The 24,335-nt window shown below is 40.3% G+C and overlaps 1 protein-coding gene across 8 annotated transcripts in view; it reads left to right on the top strand.

Moving 5' to 3' along the window:
- ablim3 (actin binding LIM protein family, member 3) overlaps positions 1 to 24,335 on the top strand; it is a 343,093-nt gene that overhangs the window by 189,408 nt on the left and 129,350 nt on the right. For all 8 annotated transcript variants that reach the window (XM_043703813.1, XM_043703816.1, XM_043703818.1 and 5 more), the window contains exons 5-6: positions 8,222 to 8,348; positions 18,964 to 19,057. In XM_043703813.1, the coding sequence (XP_043559748.1) occupies positions 8,222 to 8,348; positions 18,964 to 19,057 (221 nt within the window). The remainder of the gene's footprint in view (positions 1 to 8,221; positions 8,349 to 18,963; positions 19,058 to 24,335) is intronic.

Consider the following 24,335-nt stretch of genomic DNA (forward strand, 5'->3'; position numbering starts at 1 on the left):
CTGGTGAACAAATTCCAAATCACAAAACATTGCACTCTATCTATCACTCTAACTTTACATGCTATCTCTCTCTAAGTATGACTAACTGAGTCTGTAGATCTGGTTCCTGAGCAGTCAATCCTATGTCACTTTTTGAGTCTTATCACCACGTCCGGAGCACTATCTGTAGAATTCACCCTGTTCACTCTGTTGCTCTGACTAACCTGCTCCTCAGACTTTTATCCTGAAGTTCCTGCCCTTGTCTACTCCCAGGTTCACTCTGCTGTATTCCCGCTGCAACTCTGACTGACCTGAAATACAAAAATAAGGTGTTGTGCTGGATGAGCCAACCTCTTGGATGAGAATTACTTTTTCTGAAGCATTGCGTGAAGACAATGCAGACACCTGAATGTTTGCTTAAGCAGACCTGTGGTGTGCTGAATAATCATGCTGATGGTCCAATGACATTGCTTAAACCTGTCAGTTCAGTGGTGTGACTACCAACAGGTGGCTAATGCAACCTTTGCAGTAAGAATCAGCAGCCAACCTGCTGTGTTTTGGAAGGATTACAACATTAGGAGAATTGATAGACTGTTAAACCAACATAAAATATCTCTGTAGTAGGAAAATGTAGCATGAAGTCATTCTGATATCTGTACAAGTAGCTTGCAGAAATTTGCATGATCCTTTTTCTGTAATCTGAGTTTACATGAACATTAATGGAGTGGCTACTGGTTCCATTCATAACTGTAGCAGGTCGGTTTTCTGGTCTCCCAATAGCAGTATGTGAGCAGCCAAAGGCACTTCTGTAATGAGGCAAGCTAGTCACTGCTATACATCCCTCATGCTAGCTGTTGAGGTCAACAGGGAAGGTGGGGTACTGAGTAGGGCATGAATCATTTTCATAATAAACTATACAATGAGTTTTGAAGTCAGAATGGAAGGTTACTGTAGCAGATTGAACAAAACACAGTAGTAAATAAGCAATGTTGTGGAGTTCGGACCCGAACAGGACAAACAGTACAGACTACAGATTCAAAAACACCAGCAACAGCTCTCCTTCGAGATCAGCTTTATTCCTGATGAAGGGCTTTTGCCCAAAACGTCGATTTCAAAGCTCCTTGGATGCTGCCTGAACTGCTGTGCTCTTCCAGCACCACTAATCCAGAATCTGGTTTCCAGCATCTGCAGTCATTGTTTTTACCTACCCATTGAATAGAACTGGAAGATCATAGGCCCCTGATTCAGAATCCTGCCAACACCTAAAATAACCTGCCTGTAGAGAGACAGACTCCAGATACACTTTGACTCACAGAACTCCACATGCACTATGTTTGGGTTATGACTTCCTGCAAACAGCTCTTGTCACCTGTTGTTTCATAATAGGCACAGCTGCTGCTGTTTGTTGGTTGCTGAGACTCATCTTCCAGGTATTCATCCACCACCCTATTGATAACCAAATAAAGCCTCCTGGAGGCAAGTAAAGCAAGAAGTGTTAACTAAGCTATTTAGAATCTAAAACGTTTTATCAATACATTTTATCAAGTGACATTGTAGTCCTAAGCTTCAATTACATAAACACATATTTATGTAAATATGAGGCATTTTGTTGGAGTGTTATAAAGCTACATTTGACATTGAGTCACATAAAGCAATATTAGGATAGACATTGCAATGTTTGGTCAAAATAAAGCAGATTTTAAGGACCATCTTAAAGCAGGAAACAGAGGCAGAAAGATTTAGGAGAAGAATCTCAGAGTCAAGGGCTCGAAGAGCTGAAAGCTGTGCCACCAGTGGTGGGCTGATTAAAATTGGAGATGTTCAAGAGGTCTGAAGTAGATGAGTGCAAATATCTCAGAGGACTTGAAGAGACTACAGAATTAGGAAGTGGTAACCTTACTATATGTTTCAGGGTAAATGAGCCTTTCAATACTGCATTAGTAACTCTGGGACAGTAAGCCTGATAGATTTTAACAAGTTTGGATACTCGGTGGAATAGCTCTGATTTTGCTTTAACATGGCACTGTAGGTCTAAATCTGCATAAGAACCAGATGCTTGCATATTTATGACGCACTAACTCAGATAACTGCCTGCTTATGAAGTTGGCAGGTGTAAAAACAAAGCCACCAGTCTGCCACATTCTCATCTTGCACCAAGGGTTAAAATCCACCTTCCCCTGCAATTTCCAATATAGATCCTGGAAAAGAGAGAAATATGGAAACTTTGCTATCTAGCAGCATTGCTGGAACAAAGGAAATGCTTTTTGGTGATTGTCAATTTTCCATGAAATAGAATTAATTACTCTGATGGCGTGTTGCTTAATAAGACTGGTGGAATGGTTTTGAACTTTTTTTCTGGCTGAGGTAGTTCTTGGCAGCTGCATCTTCTTGCTGCACCATTGCAACATCGGGGAAAGACTGGTAGAAATGTGTGGAAGGCCATGATGAGCAACCAGTAAACATCTGAAGATGCTGAATGAACAGAGAGAGATTTTCATTTTTGATAGCTTTACTGTAAATGTGTAGTTATGTTGTACGTTGCCTTAAAGAGAGTTCACCTTTAAGGACACCATGTGCTCCATGTATACTTCATTGCAACTCTACCAAACTGTTAGTCTGTTTGGTTGCTAGGTGAAATACACCATAGACATCAGTATAATTGATAAATTATAATATGTTACTGTTTTAGTACACTAACCCAGAGAATAATCAATCCCTGATGAGCAATTGATTACTGGACCATCACCATTAACATGATACTTTTCACTTAAGATCATCATCAAAGTAATATATTTTGAAATTTAATCCTTGTTTTGATGAATAAGACAACTTTAGATTTCTTAATACATAATATTCAACAATAGTTTCCAAACTTCAAGCAAGGTAATTTTAAAAAGAGTCCTGAATTTTCTGGAAATCTGAAATAAAAAGTCAAGATTGCAAATACAAAGCAGGGATAAGTGTATCTGTTAAAAATATGTATAGACTTAGATGTATTCTTGTCATCAAAAATAGGATTTTACAAACAATCATTACAAACATTTGAATATCTCGTTACAGCTTTTCAAATTATTTTGTTAAATTATTTATTAAAGTATTAGACATTTCATTTTTCATATAATGTACTTCCTCAATTTTACATTCTGCCAATTCTGTATGTTTGGACAGGCAAACTATTGAAAGCTGTGATTTCTTTCATGATTGTCAATCACATTATTTAAGAAACATACTTCAAAACAATTTTTTGAAATCTTGGTTTCAAAGCTATGCTGGAACCTTACTGTGCAGCAGCATAGTAAATATTTCATGAAACAAAATTCAATAATATAGTCTACAGCAGTTCTTGGTGTGCCAGTAAGAAAACTGAGCATAAGGTTTCCCTGAGACTAGACAAAAGTAAAACTAAACTTGACAAAAGCATTAGGAAGTTGACAGATGTGTTATTAAGGAGGAGAAAGTGAATATTGAAGATGCTGGAGACAGAGTCAAACTACCAGAGATATATTTCCCTCCCCACCCCTATCTGCATTCTGCAGAGACCATTCCCTTCACAACTCCCTTGTTAGGTCCACGTCTCCACCCCCCCACCCCCCCCCCCAGCCCACAACCCACCCTCCACTCCCCGCACCTTCCCTTCCCACTGCAAGAGGTGCAAAACATGCGCCCACACCTTCCCCCTCATCTCCAAGGCCCAAAGGATCCTTCCGCATCCAACAGAGATTTGCCTGCACCTCCACATATATCATGTATTGTGTCCATTGCTCACGATGTGGTCTCCTCTACACTGGGGAGACAGGACGCCAACTTACGGAACGTTTCAGAGAACACCTCTGGGACACACACACTAAACAACCCCTCCACCGTGTGGCTGACCACTTCAACTCCCCCTCCCACTTGCCAAGGATACGCAAGTCTTGGGCCTTCACCACCACCAAATTCTAGTCACCCAACGCCTGGAGGAAGAATGCCTCGTCTTCAGCCTCGGGACCCTCCAGCCACACAGGATCAATGTTGATTTAATCAGTTTCGTCATCTCCCCTCCCCCCACCTTATCCCAGATCTAACCCTCCAATTCGGCACCGCCCTCTTGAACTGTCCTATCTGTCCATCTTCCTTCCCATCCATTCGCTCCAACCTCCGCTCAGACCTATCACCATGATCTCCCATCGTCATCTACCTATCACATTCCCAGCTGCCTTCCCCCCAGCGCCACCCCTCTTCCACTTATCTCTCGGCCCCCTTCGGCCCACCCTCCTACATTCCTGATGAAGAGCTTATGCTTGAAACATCGACTTTCCTGCTCCTCGGATGCTGGCTGACCAGATGTGTTATAAAGTTAATCAAAAGGTGTTGTGGAAAAATCTAATCACTGTAAACAGCAGACAATTGGTGTTAGAAGATAACAACCAAAATTTGGCTTCAGTTTTAAAGTTATTTCCTTTTGTACTATAACTGACAGGACATTATCAACACCAAGGGAGTTTAACAGAATTAAATGCTAAGGATCAGTTCATCTGTCCAAGATAGATTGTAGATGATGAATATGTAACTTGCTGATTATGACCAATACTAATAATTCCCATCCATGGTTATAAAGCTCCATTAAACTTACAACAAAGGGTTTGTGTTCAACTTTAAAAAAGTGAATTAGCTTAACAACAACTTAGATTCGTATGATTACTTAAACAAAATGAAATATCCCAAGACACTTCACAGCTACATTATAAGACAAAGTAGGACACCAAACACATAAGGAGGTATTAGGTCGAAAGATCAAAACCATGAACAAAAACATACATTTATTCCTTAAATCGTAAAGTGAGGTGAGGAAGCAGAGAAGTATTGAGAGAATATTCCAAACTTGTTGCAAGATAACTGAAGGCACAGCACCAGTGTTGGAGCGATAAAAATCAGATATGTTCAAGAGGCCAGAACTAGAGGCACATATCGTGGAAAATTATAGAACTGAAGGAGATTATAACAAACATGACAAAAAAAAAGGAAGAATTTTAAAACCATGATAAGAATTCAAAAATCAATAAGATTGTCTCACTGGAATTTGGTGCAATCAGTGAGTGCAGGTATGATAGAGGAATGGGACTTGCTGTGAGTTAAGATACTGGTAGCTGAGTTTTGGCTAACTTGTTAGCAACACGTTGAATGTGGGTCACCAGTTAGGAGTATGGTTGTATTTGAGTCTGGATGATAACAAAGTCATGAATGAATGTTTCAGCAGCAAATGAGCTGAGGCTGGGAAGAAGTTGAACAAAGTTACAGAGGGGAAATAGATGGCCTTTGAGATGGTGCAAATACAAAGTCAGAAGCTCACTTCTAAATCAAATGTGATGCTAAGGCAGTGAACAGACTAACTTAACTGCTGTTAGGGAGAGTAATCTGTTTTTGGACATCAGAGGCTTGGAGGAGGTGTTGAAAACAATGGCTTCCACTTTCCCAATACTTAATTGAAATAAATTCTTGCTCATCCAGTAGTGGATGTTAGATAGACAGTTTGATAATTTCACAGCAGTGGAGTAGCTGAGAGCTAGGTGGCATCAGCATTCATGTGGAAACTAACACAATGCCTTAAAATGCTGTTGTCAATGGGCAGCTTTGGATAAGGACTAAGAAGGGGCCAAGAACAAATGGATCACTGGTGGACACCAGAGGTGTAGGAACGCAAAAGGGAGACTGTTATTAGTTAGATAAGAATGAAACTATGTGAGAGGTATCCCGGATGCAGCAGAGAGGTCAAGAAGAATGAGGATGTGGAAAGTTTAACTTTAACATATTTGCATTGGATACCATGTGTGACTTTGAAAAAAGTTATTTCAGTACAATGGCAGAGGCTGAAATCTGATTGGAACTAGTTTTCTGAGGCAATAGCACATTCAAGAACTTTGGAAAAGGAAGAGTTTGGGATTAGGGTGATAGCTTGCAAGGATACAAGGGTTATTTTCTGAGGAGAGTGGATTGCAGATGTAAGGCAGAGAGAAACAGCACCTGAAGAGAGAGCCACTTACAATATCAGTTAACATGGGGGTCAGGAAGGAACGCTCTGTGGTCAGTAATTTCGTAGGAATAAAATTGAAGAGACAGGAGATGGGTCTCATGGACAAGATGAGCATAGAGAAGGTATGACAGAAACTGGAGAAGGATGCAAACTTAGAATTAGGAGAGAAAATTAGAAGAATTTAACTGATGGAAAAGAAGGGCATGCCAGTGATAGCTGATCAGATTATCTTGATTTTAGTGACAAGCAAACTATTGAGCTCCTCACCATTTATGTTGGAGGTGAGTTTGGAGGAAATTGAGCAGATCGTTGAAAAAAAACTTTGTGAAAGTTAAAAGAAGCCAGAGGTTAACTTGGTAACCCAGCCCTAAGATGACTGGGGATGCAGTGATGCTTCAGCATTTACATCAAACTTGTTTTAGCTGTGGCATGAAAAAACCTGACTACAAAAGTTACAGCATGTATTAAACTCTTGATGTTTTACATACCCTCCAGGACCCCTCCATGAACATGTTTAAGTCTGTAAATATTCCGTTAGATTGAAAAATATTTGGCTAGAAAATCTTTAGTTTTTATGTTGAACATTTATTTGCAAGGATGCTATATTGTCAAAGTCATCTTTAAGCAACTTGATTTAAAGCCATTTTAATGCTCCTGGCAGCTGTCTATAGTAATGGCTATGAATTTTCTCAAGCTGTTTCCCATCAACTGCTGTAACGTTTGCCAGAAATGTGGAGGAAACCCTTCCCTTTCTAATTACATGTAGAGTTTCCATCACATCTCTGATGAAGTTACAAAGGAGATGGTGACCCAACTTAATAGACCTGAAAAGTTTATTTGGTATTGCTGTTGACTGACCCCAATGTATCAAGAGCTGGAGTTTTAGCATAACATAGCACCCTATAAAGCTTATGCAAAAGTAGGTATAGAGCAAGAAACAACTAGTGTCTAGCTGTATAATTAGACACTTTGGGGCCACATCTTTCAACTTTCTATTGCCTGCATTGAAAAATATAGACTTATGCCTTCTCTGTCAGGTATGAGTCTTTCGATGTACATCCTAGACTAGATTGAATAAATTTATCTACTGGGAAACAAATCAGGTAACCTGACAGCTGGACTGAAACTATTCTCGGGTAAACAATTTTCACCTGGTTGAAATGTAGAAGAATATATACGTACCTTCCTAAAAAAAATCTCTCATCAAAATTGATGACATATGTTGGTTGAAATCAAATAATGAATGTTAAACATAAGATCACAAGACATAGGAGCAGATATAGACCATTCAGATCATCAAAACTGCTCCACCATTCAACTCCTGATTAAAAATCTGTCTATTTCAACCTTGAATGCCCAGCCTCAACAGCCCTCTGAGGTAAAGAATTCAGCAGATTGAATATACACTGAGTGAAGAAATTCTCCTCATCTCTGACTTAAATAGATGATTCTTTACTCTGAGATTAAGGAATCCTAGCCTATCCCACAAGGGGAAAGGTCTTGTATGTTTCAGTAAGGTCATGTCTCACACTTTGAAACTCCAATTAATAAGGGCACAATCCATTGAACCTCTTCTCATCAGGCATATACTCCATAACTTAGATCAGTTTAGTCAACCTTCTTTAGACTGCTTCCAATGTCATTTTTTCCCTCAGTTAAAGGGACCAAAACTACAGTATTCCAAGTGTGGTCTAACTAGTGCCTTGTAAAGTTTTAGTGAGGCTTCCCTACTTTTGTAATTTATGCATAATATCTGTAAAATGATGGAGGCTATGTGCTGTATAATATACAGTCAATGGAAAATAAATCAGACAGAGTATAATATGGGCTGCTTATTCACATTGCCCACAAAGTAATATTGCCTGAACTGAATTTGAACTTGGAAGAGGCATAATCCATTGATAAATGGGTTAGAATGCAAGTAAGGTTTGTAACATAAACATGACAACGAAATTCTGAAATGATAAATTAAACTTATTCAGAAATGTATTTAATTAGTGTAAAGTGAAGTGTAATTATGTAGAATAAAATTAAATATTTATGAATGTGATAATTCTGTTAACTTGACAGAACTTGACATGAGCTCAGATTGCTATAGTTTTAAATAAAGACATAATTTTGTGTATCACTCTGAAATACAACAATCATTTCTCTACCAGTCATTTGAAGTGAGTTGTAATTACAGTATTTTGGAAGATTCTTTGTGGATTATCTATTCTATTTTTATTACAGAGTGTGCTGGCTGTGGGGATGAAATCAAACATGGACAATCATTGCTGGCCTTGGAGAAGCAATGGCATGTGAGCTGTTTCAAATGCCAGTCTTGTGGTGTTGTGCTGACAGGAGAATATATCAGCAAGTATGTATGGTACTTGAAAAATGCAGTATATGTAAGAGAAAATGGATTAAGATTCATTAACTATTGAAATGTCATCCATTCAGAAAGATTGACATAGTTACTGCTTTATATTTAATTCACATGTTCTGCCTAACTTCAGTGAGGAGAAAGTGAGGACTGCAGATGCTGGAGATCAGAGCTGAAAATGTGTTGCTGGAAAAGCGCAGCAGGTCAGGCAGCATCCAAGGAACAGGAGAATCGACGTTTCGGGCAGAAGCCCTTCTTCAGGAATTCCTGATTCTCCTGTTCCTTGGATGCTGCCCGACCTGCTGTGCTTTTCCAGCAACACATTTTCAGCTCTAACTTCAGTGAGCTCATAATTTGTTGGTACAGCATTGAATCTTGCTTGGATTTTCTTCTTTCTTTCCTAAAGAAACTGATTCATTGTAGAGTTCAGTTCTCTGCCTTTTCACCCAAGTTCCTGTTATTTGTATGTAAACAATGGAGTGACTTTAACCCTTTGCTCCTGGGCCTGGGACAGAGCAGATCAACTTCCCACTGTAGAACCAATGATTACTGCCCAGACACTGACAGTTAAATAATAATCCCCAGCTTTCTCCTCTGCCAGCTACAATGAATCTTGACAAATGATTTTACCATGATGATATTGCGGCTGTACTCATATCATCTATTTATCTCTACAGTGTAATCACTTAGCTGTGGTCACTGAATACCCATCATTGTCAGGAATTCTTTCCTCCATACCTGACCATGCAAACAATCTACAGTCCAACACAAATATTGACTATTGCATTTCCTAGTACTTGTGCTGTTAGTGCCTCTTGTTCAGTGTATTTAAAAAAAATGTAAAACGTTAGAAGAATTTCAGACCATTGATTTTATTAATGCAAATCAATCCCTAATAACAGACCACCACTTTTTTCTTACCCACACGGTCATGCCCTTTGATTTCTTTCCTTCATTCCCTTCATCTTCGCTTTAATTGTTCCTTCTCATGCGAACCATTTATCCTTATGTTTCCCCTGACATTGTAGCAAGGAGTTTTGCAAGTATTAAGAATGACTATGTCTGTGTTTCCAATATTCCATTGGAAAGTTGTGCACAGTACACTCCCTAAAAGGCACAGTCCTGATGTGAACCTGTTATTTAGTGACACAGCACATTGAAGACTGGTTTATATGACACTATGTTTTAAAGAAATTTGCTATTCACATGAATGTCATTACTAACCTATCCCTGCAACATAGCTGGCAATATTCACTGGTCAAAATAACAAAACAAACTTGCATGGTTCTTTTCACAACCAACAGTATTTTAAAGCTTTTCATAGCCAATTAACTACACATTGAATACATACTGCTGTAATGTAGAAAATTAAAGAACTTTTGATATTATACTGTCTTTCAAACACTTTGGTCAGTGTTGTATTGTGGTGAAAGCAGTTGCTAATTTGTGCATAAGGTTCCTCAAAAATTAGTAACTAACTTTAGTAATGTCAGTGAAAAAAAAAGTGTTGTCAGGAGACTTTCTTTGCTTTTCTTCAACTAGTATCATGGGATTTTATGTTCACTTGATGCTGACTTCTGCTTAACAATTCACCCGAAACATAACATTTTGACAATAGAGTACTGCTGGAGCTTGGGGTTTGAATCCAAAATCTTCTGACTCAGTGGCAAGAATGTTACATTGAGGCAACATTGTCAGGTAAAGGTGGCTGATATGCTCACTTTTAACGTTCTGAGAAAAATTTAAGAAAATCTGCCTGTTACGTTTTAGTGATTGGAACCAGGTCGACTTCATTGACTACAAGGTCTTTAATTGGGGTTACTTACCTGAGCAAATCAGGAAGGCCCTGGCTGACCAAAAAAAACAAGAGATTGGACTCTCCTCAATTCAGGAGATTGGCTCTGAGCTGGTTGGCTACAGCTAGTGCACAAGTAAATAAAGATTGACTTGGTGACAGGATACTGGCTTCTGTGCAGTTATCTCAAATGCAAAGGGAGAAAACAGGATGTGCCTGAAAAACATTCACTTACAACAGTCATCTTGCAGTTGTGGTAAGCATTTCTGGCAGCAAGCCTTTGTTTGGGAAACTTGACTCATTTGACCCTGCTGCCAAAGACTGGGCCCAGTATGTGGAAAGAATGCAATTTTTTTTCTGTGCAAATGACATTGGGGCAGATGAAAAGCAACAAGTAATCCTTCTGCCCACTTGCTTTTTCAGTTATTAAGAACTTAGCTTGCTCCAAGGCAGCAGACACTAAAACTTTCCAAGAGTTGACAGGGTTGGTTAAGGAATATTACGACCCCAAACCTCCTCTGATTCTAAGATGCTATCAGTTTTATTCGGTGTTAGAGAACAGGGGAAGCCATATCAGGATTTTTGATGAGGTTGAGACGGCTGGCAGAGGCTTGTGATTTTGGGTTAACACTGAATGAAATGCTGAGCGACTGCTTGATATGTAGGATTAATAATGTTACCATGCAGAAGTGCCTACTCGCTGAAGTCGAACTGGACTTCAAACAGTCACTATAACTGGCATGGTCATTAGAAAATGCGGCAAGTGGAGCATGGGAGCTACAGGGCTTCCCGATGGACGTGGACTCACTCACCTGTCTGACTGAGCTTACATCATAACTTGGAGCAGGAGTAGGCCATCTGGCCCTTCGAGCCTGCTCCACCATTCAATACGATCATGGCTGATCTTTTCGTGGACTCCGATCCACTTAACCACGCTCTCACCGTAACCCTTAATTCCTTTATTGTTAAAAAAAAATCCATCTTAGCTTTAAAAATGTTTACTGAAGTAGTGTCAACTAGTTCACTGGGCAAGGAATTCCGAAGATTTACAACCCTGTGGGTGAAACAGTTCCTTCTCAATTCAGTCTTGTATCTGCTCCCTCTAATCTTGAGGCTATGCCCTCTTGTCCCAGTTTCACTGCCAGTGGAAACATCCTCCCTACTTCTATGTCATCTATTCTCTTCATAATGGTAAATGTTTCTGTAGGATGCCCCATCATTCTTCTGAATTCCAATGAATATAATCCCAGTCTACTCAGTTTCTCCTCATAAGCCAACCTCCTCAACTCCAGAATCAACTAGTGAACCTCCTCTGCACCTCCTCCAGTGCCAGTACATCTTCTCTCAAGTAAGGAGACCAAAATTGCATGCAATACTTCATATGTGGCCTCACCAGCACCCTGTACAGCTGCAACATAATCTCTCTGCTTTTAAACTCAATCCCTTTAGCAACGAAGAACAAAATTCCATTTGCCTTCCTAATTACTTGTTATACCTGCAGACCAACCTTCTGTGATTCATGCACAAGGACACCCAGGCCCCTCTGCATAGCAGCATGCTGAAACTTTTTACCATTCAAGTAATGATCCTTTTTACTGTTACTCCGACCAAAATCGATGACCTCCCATTTATGAACATTTTATTCCATCTGATAGACCTTTGCCCACTCACTCAAAGTATCTATGTTCCTCTGCAAAGTTTCACAGTACTCTGCACACTTTGCTTTGCCACTCATCTTAGCTTCATCTGCAAAATTTGACACACTACACCGTGGTCCCCAACTCCAAATCATCTATATAAATTGTGCATAATTGCGGTCCCAGCACCGATCCCTGAGGCACACCATTAGTCACTGTTTGCCAGCCAGAATAGCACTCATTTATCCCCACTCTTTGCTTCCAGTCAGTCAACCAATCCTCTACCCGTCATGCCATGCATCTTGATCCTCTTGTGCGGCACCTTGTCCAAGGCCTTTTGGAAATCTAGGTACACCACATCCACTGGGTCCCCATTGTCCACCTTGCTCATAATGTCTTCATAGAATTCCAAAAGATTCATTAAGCATGACCTGCCCTTCATGAATCCATGCTGTGTCTGTCCAATTTGATAATTTATATCAAGATGCCTTGCTATTCCTTCCTTGTTAATAGACTCGAGCACCTTCCCCACTATAGAGTTTAAGCTAACCAGTCTATAATTCCTCCATCTTTTGTTTACCGCTCTTTTTAAATAGTGGCGTCACATTTGCTGTCCCAGAATCCAGCAAATTTTGGAAAATTACCACCAGTGCACTTGCTATTTCTCCTGCCATTTCTCTTTTAATACCCTGTGATGCATTCCATCAGGGTTAGGAGACTTATCAATCCGTAGCTCCATTAGCTCATCCAACACTAAACTCTTCCATAATAATGATGTTTCCAGGTTGCCACCTACCTTCTCTTCATCAATTACTGGCATGATATTAGTATCCTCCACTATGAAGACCAATACAAAATACCTGATCAATGCCTCGCCCATTCATCATATCCCATAACTAAATACCCCTTCTTATCCTCTAAAGGACCAATGTTTACTTTAGCCACTATATTTCATTTTATATATTTAGAGAAACTGTTGCAATCTGTCTTTATATTCTGTGGTAGTTTTTTCTCATGTTCTATCTAACTTTTCTTTATAGCTCTTTTTGTGGCTTTCTGTTGATCTTTAAAGTTTTCCTAGTCTTCTAGTTTCATGCTATTTTTGGCCACTTTGTATGTCTTCTCTTTCAATTTGATAGCCTCCCTTATTTCCTTAGACACACATGGCAGATTACCCCTTTTCATACAGTACTTCCTTTTCATTGGAATATACATTTGCTGAGGACATTGAATAATTGCTTTGAAAGTCCTCCACTGCTCGTCAACTGTCCCACTATAAAATCATTGTTTCCAGTCTACTTTAGCCAAGTCCTCCCTCATTCTATTGTAGTCTCCCATGTTTAAGCACAGTACCTGGTATTGGATTTTATCTTCACACTCTTCATCTGTATTCAAAGTTCAACCATACTGTGATCACTCCTTCCAAGAGGATCCCTGACTATGAGGTCATTAATTATTCCTGTCTCATTACACAGGGCCAGATCAAGGATAGCTTGCTCCCTCTTTGGTTCCATTACATGCTGTTCAAGAAAACTATCATGGATACACTCAATGAACACCTCCTCAATGCTACACTGACTGAGCTGATTCAACCAATCGATTAAAATCCCTCATGATAATTGCCGTTCCATTTTACAGGCAATAGTTATTTCTTTGATGTTATTATTTGGTGGCGAATAGACTATATCTATAAATGACATTTGCTTCTTAGAATTTCTAATTTCCACCCAAATGGGTTCAACCTTATTCTACATTCATCTCTCAGCAGCACCCTGATGTCGTCCTTGAATATCAGTGCTACACCATCCTTACCTTTCTGTCTGTCCTTCCAAATAGTCTGGTACCCCTGGATATTTAACTCACAGTTATGGCCATCCTGTAATCATGTCTCCCTAATGGCTACTAAATCATATTCATTCATGATGACTTGTGCCGTTAACTCATCAACTTTGTTATGAATGCTACAAGCATTCAGCTTAAGTGTCCTTATGCTATCTTTCTTACTGTCATGATTTCCAGCATTTCTAATAATATCTCCTGAGTTATCCTTCTTTTTTGCTTCTTTCATACTCTGTCTTGAATTTAAACCCTCCTGCACAAATGCTAACCTGCTGCTTACCTTTTTATTTACTATCATACTCCCAGTCGTTTTCCTTTTCCCTTTCCCCGACTCACTAGTTTAAAGTCCTAGTGACCACCCTATTTATCCTTTTCACTAGTACACTGGTTCCAGATCGGTTCAGGTGGAAACTGTCCCATCAGTACAGATCCCTCCCCCCCACCATTCCAAAACTGATGCCAATGCTCCATGAAATGGAATCCCTCTTTCCCACATCACTCCCTTGGCCACGTGTTTACTTCCCTAATTTTCTTATCCCTAAGCCAATGTGTACATGGCTCGGGTAGTAATCTGGAGATTATGACCCTTGAAGACCTTTTCCTTAATTTTGTTCCTACTGCTTGATAATCCCCAAACAGGTCCTCCATCTTAACATTGCCTATGATGTTAGTTCCAATGTGGACCACAACAACTGGATCCTCCCCCTCTCACACCAATATCCTTTCAAGCTGATCAAAAATGCCCTGCACCTGGCACTGGAAAGGCAACACACCATGCGGGACTCCCAATCTGGCTTGCAAAGGATATTATCTGTCCCCGTAATTATAGAATCTCCCATAACCATCTCTTTGCTCCCCCCTCTTGAACGGCCTTCTGCACTATGGTGCATGGTCAACTGGTTCATCCTCCCCACAGACCTTTTGCTCATCCACACAGGGAGCAAGCATCTCACACCTGTTGGACAAGGTCAAGAGCTGAGACTCCTCTGTTCCTGAACTCAGGATCCCCCTACCTGCTTCACTTGCAATCTCACCCTGTTGTCCCTGATCACTGATTTAATTTGAATTACTTATTCAACCAGGTGTGACTGTCTCCTGAAACAAAGTGTCCATGTAACTCTCCCCCTTGTAGAACACCACTTGAGTGGAGGCAATTGCGCAGCGTGATGCAAGTTATATCCTGAGCATAGGGACCCTAGGCCAGCCCACAGCAGAACCCCATGACAAAGCCGAGCTAAAACATTCCTCAAGATCTGGGCCTTATCAGCCTATAGTTGCTGCCGGTATGCGGACTTGAGACAGGAAATGAGTCCTACAAGGCCTGGTTTAAGTAAGAAAACTTGTAGGAGAATGGATACCCTGGAAAGTCCCCTTTAATGATATCCAAATCAGAACTGAGGAAAATTAATGGTTTGGTTAAATGGTCACCCAGTCCCCATGGAGTTCGATACCAGTACAGCTCTATCTGTGGTTACAGAATCTATCTTTAACAAGATTCGCTGTGACTCCAACCCTTAAATTTGCACAAGACCTCAGCCAGACTGAGAACACACATTGCAGATTAAGGGTCCTGCTTCAGTTCCCGTCTCCTATGAGAAATGGTTGTTCAGTTACCATTGATGGTAGTAAAAGGCTTGAACCCAGACCTATTGAGGCAGAATTGGTTTAGAAAGATTCGCCTAGATTGGCTCAACATGTTTCAGTTAGAAAATGGCTGCGTAGGTGAAGTCCTAGTGAAATAGCCAGGAGTATTTCAGGTGGAGGCTTGGGACTAGCAAAGGGGCCAAATCCACTTTACATGTTAACCAGAGCACAATTCCAAGATTTTGCAAGGCCTGCCTGATGCCATTTGCCTTGTGGGCAAAAGTAGAGGCAGAGATCAGGAGAGTGGAGAGCAAAGGAACCATCAAACCAGTACAGTTTGCAGAATGGGCAATACCAATCATACTGATTATGAGTCCTGATGGCTCAGTTCACCGTGTCGGGATTTTAAACAAACAATAAACCGCTTGTCACAGCTGGATAAATACCCAATCCCTCACAGGACTTCTATGCAAAGTTGGAGGGGGGGAGCTATCCTTTACGAAGCTGGACATGAGCCACGCTTGCCTGCAATTGAGACTGGTTAAGGAGAGCAAGAAGTATGCTACAATTAATACCCATCCATTTCCCACGTCTGTACCGGAGCTGCGGTCTTTCCTTGGGTGAGTGAATTATAATGGAAAATTCATATCTAACCTGGCCTACATCTTTGCACCCTTACACCTGCTATAGAAAAAGGGTCATTCTTGGAAATGGTCATATAGCCAAGAAGTAGCCCTTAAGAAAGTGAAAAAGCAGCTATCGTCATCTAAGGTGTTGGCCCACTACGATCTGAAGTGAGAAGTAGTGCTGACATGTGATGCCTCCCCGTTTGGTATTGGGGTAGTGTTGGCTCACTGGATGGCCCAAAGGAGAGCAATGCCCAGTAGCGTATGATGATGCCCAGATAGAGAAGGAAGGCTGAGCAGTCTTCTTTGGTGTGAGAAAGTTCTACCAGTACCTTTATGGATAGGAATTTGTCATAGTAACAGATCACAAACTCCTGCTCAGAACTACTGAAGGAAGACAAGGTTGCACCCATAGCTTCCAATAGAATTCAGCGATGGGCCATTGTTCTCAGCACTTCCAAGTACAAGTTAGAACACCATCCAGGAAATCAAGTGGCTAATGTGGATGCCTTGAGCTGCCTCCTTCTGGTAGATACCACATCAGTGGTGCCTCTCTTGGAAGAGTCCGATTTAGTTGTAAACTTCCTGGAAACCCTTCAGTCATCACAGACAATATCCAACAGCGGACACATAAACCTCCCGTCCTAATGAAACTAAGAAGCTGGTGGTAATGGGGGAAAACAGAGAGCTATCGCAACCAGGATTGAAACATTTCTGGACCCAGAGAGACCAGATCACTGTAGAGGACAACATATTACTACGGGGAGCAAGGGTGATTTCCCCAAGTAAAGGTCACCACCAGATACTGACTTAACTCCACCAGGGTCACACAGAGGTTTCCAAGATGAAGATGCTAGCAAGAAGCTATGTCTGGTGGCTGGGGTTGGATACCAACATAGCTGCATTGGTGGGGTAGTACCCAGAGTGCCAACAAGGATAAAAATAGCCACTAGCAGTGTCCCCACGTTCGTGGGTATGGCCAGGAAGGTCCTGCACTCAGTTGCATGTCAACTATGCCAGTCTTTTCATGGACTTAATGTTCCTGGGCATTCTGGGCACCCATTCAAAGTGGTTGGATGTACATAAAGTTTGTTCAGCAAACTCAGGGATGATAATTGAGAAGCTGCTCGCCTTGTTTGCAATACATGGACTCCTGGAAGTATTGGTCACGGACAATGGGATGTCAGTTTCCATTAGGGAATTTGAATATTTCCTGAAATCAAATGGCATTCGGCACATAGGAACAGCTCCATACTATCCATTGTCCAATGGTCTAGCAGAAAGAGCAGTTCAAATGTTGAAGGCAGGCTTAAAGAAGCAACCTATAGTGTCACTTGATATCAAACTGTCCCGGTTCCTGTTCAATTATAGGATCACCCCAAATGCAACAACAGAGATAGCTCCAACAGAGTTGCTGATGGGGAGAAGACTCTGCAACAGGTTAAACCTGATATTCCTTGACCTGGGGTTGCAGGGTGAAATGGCAGCATGAACGCCAATGCAAACCACATGCCTTCTCTAAACGAGATAAACAATTTAATTCAGGGGATGAAGTTTGGTGCTGGAACCATAGAAATGATCCTGTTTGGTTACGAGGGCAAGTTAACACAAAGTCAGGTCCCATGACTTACAAAGTTCTGGTGGCTGATGTAGTCCTGAACAAACATGGATCACCTGAAAGCTGTTACCTCGCAAACTGGGCAGGAGCAAAACATACCTGGCCCATCAGAACAGCCAAAAAGACTGTCAGAAACCATGCGTTCTTCCCTCTGTTTCACATCAAGCTGAAGGTCTGAGTTCGATGCAGCCTTGATAGCGTTACCACCGGAAGAAGAGGAAGAGACTCTCCTGAGCTGCTCTGGACACAAGTGGCAGTCTCTGGTCTGGTTATGTGTGTTCCATGTCAGAGTCTGAATCAAAGCTACAAGCGAAAGACCAGGCCTCCATCGCTGGACTTGGCGGGAGAGGGATGTAGTAATTGGATATAGGTTGACCTCATCGACTACAAGGTTGTTGATTGGCCAAGGTTAACAACCCCAAACGGGAAAGCCTGGCTGACCAATATAACCAGAAGATTAGAATCTCCTCAGTTGAGGCGACTGACTCCAAGCTGGCTAACCAGCCACAGCCAGTGTACTATGGAGGAGGAAGCTCCACCTGTTGGACTGTGTTGTTGACTCAACTCTTTTCTGGCTGGGTGAGCCTTACCTCTATTTCTACAAAAAAAATATAACCAGGAGATTAGAATCTCCTCAGTTCAGGTGACTGACTCCAAGCTGACTGGTGACAAGTAAATAAAGGGTGACTTGGTGACAGGATACTGGCTTCTGTGCAGTTATTTCATAAACATTCAAGCACTTGCACAGGTCCCTCTTTCAAGGCATCTTCACTCAATGCTCCACAACCTTCTGAATATTGATGTTGGGAGTAGACAGGTATACCTGGTTTCTGCAATGCAATTGACAGAAAATGCAGCAAAGATCATGTTCCCTTCATTTGTATTTCATTAGTAAATGTCCACCCAAACATGAACAGATGTATTCTTCAGCACAAATAACCTTTTGAAAGCAGGGGAGCTGTTCATCTCCAAGTGGCATTGAATCTCCAACATTTAAGCCACAAGATAAAACCACCAGGAGAGATGTTAAAGGGCGAGTTAATCAAGTTAAATCATGCTTTTAAAAATGTGATCCAGCACCACATTATGTTTATATACTACAGCTAGCAACATTACCTCTGATGTTTGGTATTGGAAAAATAAATAGCATGAGAAGCTTGGTGTCTATAAACGGGCAGGAAGATTAAATGTCCTGAACTCATGTCGCTTCACATTATGCAACTTGTGCATTGAACATCTTTGATCCTTTACAGCTTTAAAATAATCATCAAATTTTGGTGTTATCAGGTTTCTGTAATAGAAAACTGCATTACAATTGTTCTGCTGTTACATTGTAAGAGCAAAGACATTTATAGAAGTATACAGTGACTGAATCACAGTTTGAGAATAACAGTAAAGCATTGAAAATGAAGAAAATCAGAAATTTAGATGTTTTCCAGAGGCAAAAGGCTGTATGATGAGTAGCTCAGTATAAGTTGTTAAGTATCAATTTTCTTTCTCTATTTCTAAGGGATGGTGTTCCTTATTGTGAGACCGATTACCATTCACAGTTTGGCATTAAGTGTGAGACTTGTGACAGATATATCAGTGGGAGAGTGCTGGAGGTAAGTGTCTGTTAAAAAGCATGGATTTTCTTTTTATTGTAGCTCTTTAAGGAAAATGTTACTTAAAATTATGAATTGGGAATGACTGCAGGGGTTCATTCTCTTAAATGCCACATTGCTGTGAGCCATAGGTGTCCATCTGGTAATTACAGGGTGTCAGAAAAGTTCTCAGATGAACTAATCTTAGGGGGATGAGGAAGGAGGTGAGCAGATAGGAGTAGCCCAGAGAGATATGAAGGGCATAGGTAAACAAGGAGATGTTGAATGGCAGGCCAGAATAGAAGAAAATCTGAATGAGAGATAATAAGAGTTGAGAGAAAATGAAAGCAACCCATAGAATGTGATAATAGGCTGAGGAGTACCTGGATTGGGTGACTGTGCTAAAAGCAATTAATGTCTTAACAGGACCAGGTGAGGGGTGAGTTTAAAAAAAAGCTTGAAAGGATGCAATCAGTCTCTAAAGTTACTGAACTCAATATTGAGTCGGAGAGGCTGCAGTGTCTCCCCAGCAGGAAATGGGGAGAGAGAGAGAGACTTTAGAAATATCTTCTACACGGCCATATACAATCCTCATGCACTGCATTAATCACATCTTCAAATAAAAAACTCAATAAGTTTTGCCACAAATATCCTAATCATCATTGTCTGTTTCTCAATCAAGGATGATATCCATTCAGTGTTGGTTTTGTTATGATCTCAACTGATATCATCACTGAACAATTCAGAACCCAAACTGAAACAAGAACAAAAACTGCAGGTCTGGCAGCATCTGTGGGGAGAAATCAGACTTGACGTTTCAAATTCAGTGACCCTTGTTCGGAAGAGCTGAAACGTAGCATTACAAATCATGTTGTTTTGGTTTTAATGATGTTCTCTCACTGAAACATAAGATACAATGCTACAGATTTTGCTTTAGCAATAAAATAGAAGTTTAGTAGCAACAGAAATGAGGATAAAATAAAGCAAATAACAAAAAGTAAAAGATTTTTAAACAACAGTAGTAGGAGTTTGGAAGTTTCTTCCAGAAATGGCACTGCAAACTGAATCCGTTGTTAATTTTAAATCCGAGACAGGCAAAGTTTTGTTCACAAAGGCAACGAATGTGGGCCAAAGGCAGATACAGATGAATCTCGATTATCTGAATATCAATTATCCAAATATTGGATTATCCAAAGGAGATCTCGAGGTCCCAATTGAAATATTACATCAAGGAGCTGTTTCAGCCCTGATCGCGTCTTTTTTGAACAATGATTAAAAATGATCTCGGCTCACTGAAATGCTACCGAGAACAGTCCTGGACATTGATATGAGCCCAGGCACCGTCTCCAAATGACTGACCTCCCGCCCTCCCTCTCTCTCCCCACACTTTCCCTGGAGTTAGACACAGGGGTGAACCCTAAACCCCCCTTCCCTAGATAATCCCTCCAGCATTGTCCTGTACAAGGCAAAGGTGGGGTTGGCGGGGGGTGGTGTTGGATGGGGTTGGGGTTGGGCGGGGGCGTGGGAGTTCGCACACGCTATGCTGCAGTCTCCTGAACAGGGAGCAGACTTAACAGAAAATTCTGACCCCCCAGAGGAGAGGCATTGAATCAATTAACCAAATAATTAATTATCCAAATGAAATAGTGCCCGCCCATCTCGTTCGGATAATTGAGGTTCCTCTGTATATGGAGTTAGGCCATAATTCACTCGTGAACTTAATGAATGTGAAACAGGTTCAAGCGGCTAGATGGCCTACCCCTGTTCCAATGTTCCTATTAATTCCTATTTTATAAACTGAAAACAAAATCAATCACTCTTGTACAGTATCCAAAACACACTGCTGGAACTTCCAAAAACACCTTGCATAGTACCTGTAAACATTACTTGTATAGCAGTCACACCAAGATCTCTGTCCTATAACACTTCGATAGATTTGAGTTACTTGTGACTTTAATTTATAAACTGGAACTGCATCTTCTTCCTGGAGATATTATATACCTTAATGTGAACATATTCAAATGTAAGCAACCTCTTCGGGGTTTTAATCCACCACTTCTGGTCTGGGGCCATCTCTAAGTATTTGTTCCATCGTAATCAGGTTTCTCTAGGTCTTCATGTCTCAGGACCACTGGTCCATACAAGCATCTTCACTAAAGGATTTCATAGGATTCCCTATAACTCAAAGTAAAACATAAAGAAAGTATCTCTTTCCCTTTGTAAGCAATGGGTGTTTCCATGAAGCTTAAAGAAATATCTCCTGACCTTTGAAACTTAGCTTGTTAACATTTTCAGTTGTAAAATCATATTAATGTGCACTAAAACTCATTTTGCCTAAAACTAGCCCTCAAAAACTGTTTTACGAGATATCACCATGGCTATAGAAATAATTAAGTTAAAAATGAACTTCAAGCAGAAAACCAACTGACCAAAAAGCAAAAATCCACACTACAATAAATGCTGTTAAATACCTAAAAAGTATAATCACAGCCTACATCACAGAAATCATGTGATTAAGTAAGTTAATTCTCAACCTACAAATCTTTGGTAATATCAAACAAGATGTACTTTGAGGTAGTGGTACAGGGATTTGTTTCCTTTTTTCTTTCCTTACTGCCATTTTGCCTCATTATTAAGACATTGTAACAAAAAATGTGGTGTAGCATGAAAGACAATTTGTTACCATTTTGAACAATTAGCAGCACATTCATTGTCATAGAGTCATATAGTACAGCCCTTTGGCCCATCAAGTCTGTGCTGCCAAAAATATATTATTACTCATCATGTCTTTGCTGGTAAACTGCAATGAATGCTTCAGAGTATCCTTGAAACAGTTTATTTGTTCTTCCCTGGTAGATTAACTGTTTAAGTGTTGAGAAAACAGCATTGAGTTGGGGAGACACGTTTTGCCAATCTGGGCACAGTGTTGAATCTGTTGCAGCCTGAATGCTTGCAGAATTGGCTTCAAGAAAAACATGAGGATGTGTTTGATGGTTATTTCATTGCATGCAGAGGGTGTGAGAGTGCCATTGTTGGTGGGATTTCTCTAATGCCCTAATGCGTCGTTGATAAACAGTCCAGATTCACTTCAGTATCTGAGTGTAGTGATAAGAATTGTTCTTTCCAATAGAGCTTTGTTGACTTATGAAGGATAAATGACCTACATTTTATAAATCCCCATTGGCTGTCTCTGATCAGCTGTAAATGTTACTGTGTTCAGTCACTCCATCATTTGTTTTTAATTCTGGAATTGAATATTGCTGGTAAAGACAACATTTATTTGCCCATTCTGGTTTTGAGTTGGAATTGAGTGATTGTCTAGGTCATTTCAGAGGACAGTTAAGAATCAACAACATTACTGTGAATCTAAACTCATATACAGGTCAGTCAGGGTAATGATGATATATTTTCCTCCCCTAAGGAGGCGGAATAGGAACGTAGGAAGAGAATTATACTGTTCATTCCTCGAGCATGCTCCACCGTTCTAGATCACTGTGTCCATAAAATTACAAAAGATGATCACCAATGCATCCACTATCTCTGTAGTTATTCCTTCAACATTCTGGGATGAAGTTCCTCTGATCCAGCTTATTTTTCAAGAATGACTTCTTTACTAATAATAATTTATTTAACTCTCAGTTGCATAAGTTCTCGGATGTATTTCTGGGAGATTTTCTGTATTTTCTTCAAAGTAACTGGTTAGTTTCTCCACCATTTCCTTGTTCTCCATAATCATTTCTCCGTCCCCATCTCTAATGGGCCTACATTTAACTTTGCTAATCTTTTTGCCTTCAAGATTGCAAAGATTTTACAATCAGCTTTTACATTTCCCAAAAACTAAGATATTCTCTTTTTCCTTTCTATATCAGTTTCTTGGTCCTCCCAATCCTCTGGTTCCCAATCCTCCTTCAGGACTTCTATGACAATACTATATTCTGGTTTGCTTATTCTTTTAGCTTTATGCTGTCTCTTACCTCTTCAGTCACCCCTGTTTTTTTATTTATAGCAAATAGAATTCTCACTGTTTGCTAGTATAAATTAGTTCTGAATTGTGTGAAATTCTTTCTGCCAGTTTACTTATTAGAAGGTGTGCCAGTTTACTGTGGACAGTCTCCTCCCACACTATTGAAAATAATTATTACCCAAATCTGACAGTCAATTGTTTTGTCTTCCTCATTGACCGAATATAACATCACAACCAGGCATATCTTTACTACTGTCTGGTAAATGTTCGTGCACTGTTAAGGTTTTAACTAGATCTAACTTATTGCTCATTATTAAATTTAATATGACTTAACCTCTTTTGAGTTTGAGTATTTTGTTGCAATAAAATATCCTGATCATAATCAAGAAATTCCCTACTTATCTGACATAAGCTTGTCTGTTATCCCATTAAAAGCATTCTGCTTTCATGCTATGCTTCTTCAATTTGAGCATTAATATATTTTACTATACTAAACTGTACACAAGGGACACATATACAAGCCTCCTGCAATCTTAAATCCTTTTTCATTTCTTAATTCTGGGCATTAAGTCATGATTGCCTCTTGTTACATAATTTCTTATTGTAGAACTAATTCCAATCTTAACACTCATGATTATCCTCCTCTGCCACTATTTCCTGTCCTTCCGGACAATGCAATGACATGTTCAGTTTCCAGTCCTAACCATCTTGCAGTCATCTCTCCGTAATTACTACAATGTTGAAGCCTCTGAGTTAATTTTATGTCTGTAAATAATTTACTTCGTTCTGTTTACTTTGTATCTTTGAAGAAATAACACTCATTTGGGCCATTTATCCAATCTGTTCACGTCTACTATTAGTTTTCACAAACATTTCTTATTTTTCACTCCTAATTTAGTTACATTATATCTTCTAGCTTTCACTTTTTAGTCATAGTCATAGTCATAGAGACGTACAGCATGGAAACAGACCCTTTGGTCCAACCCGTCTATGCCGACCAGATATCCCAACCCAATCTAGTCCCACATGCCAGCAGCCGGCCCATATCCCTCCAAACCCTTCCTATTCATATACCCATCCAAATACTTTTTAAATGTTGCAATTGTACCAGCCTCCACCACTTCCTCTGGCAGCTCATTTCATATACATACCACCCTCTGTGTGAAAAAGCTGCCCGCTAGGTCTTTTTTATATCTTTCCCCTCTCACCCTAAATCTATGCCCTCTACTTCTGGACTCCCTGACCCCAGGGAAAAGACTTTGCCTATTTACCCTATCCATGCCCCTCATAATTTTGTAAACCTCTATAAGGTCACCCCTCAGTCTCCGACGCTCC

Source organism: Chiloscyllium plagiosum, chromosome 14 (assembly GCF_004010195.1).
Source record: "Chiloscyllium plagiosum isolate BGI_BamShark_2017 chromosome 14, ASM401019v2, whole genome shotgun sequence".
Classification (NCBI taxonomy): Eukaryota; Metazoa; Chordata; class Chondrichthyes; order Orectolobiformes; family Hemiscylliidae; genus Chiloscyllium; species Chiloscyllium plagiosum.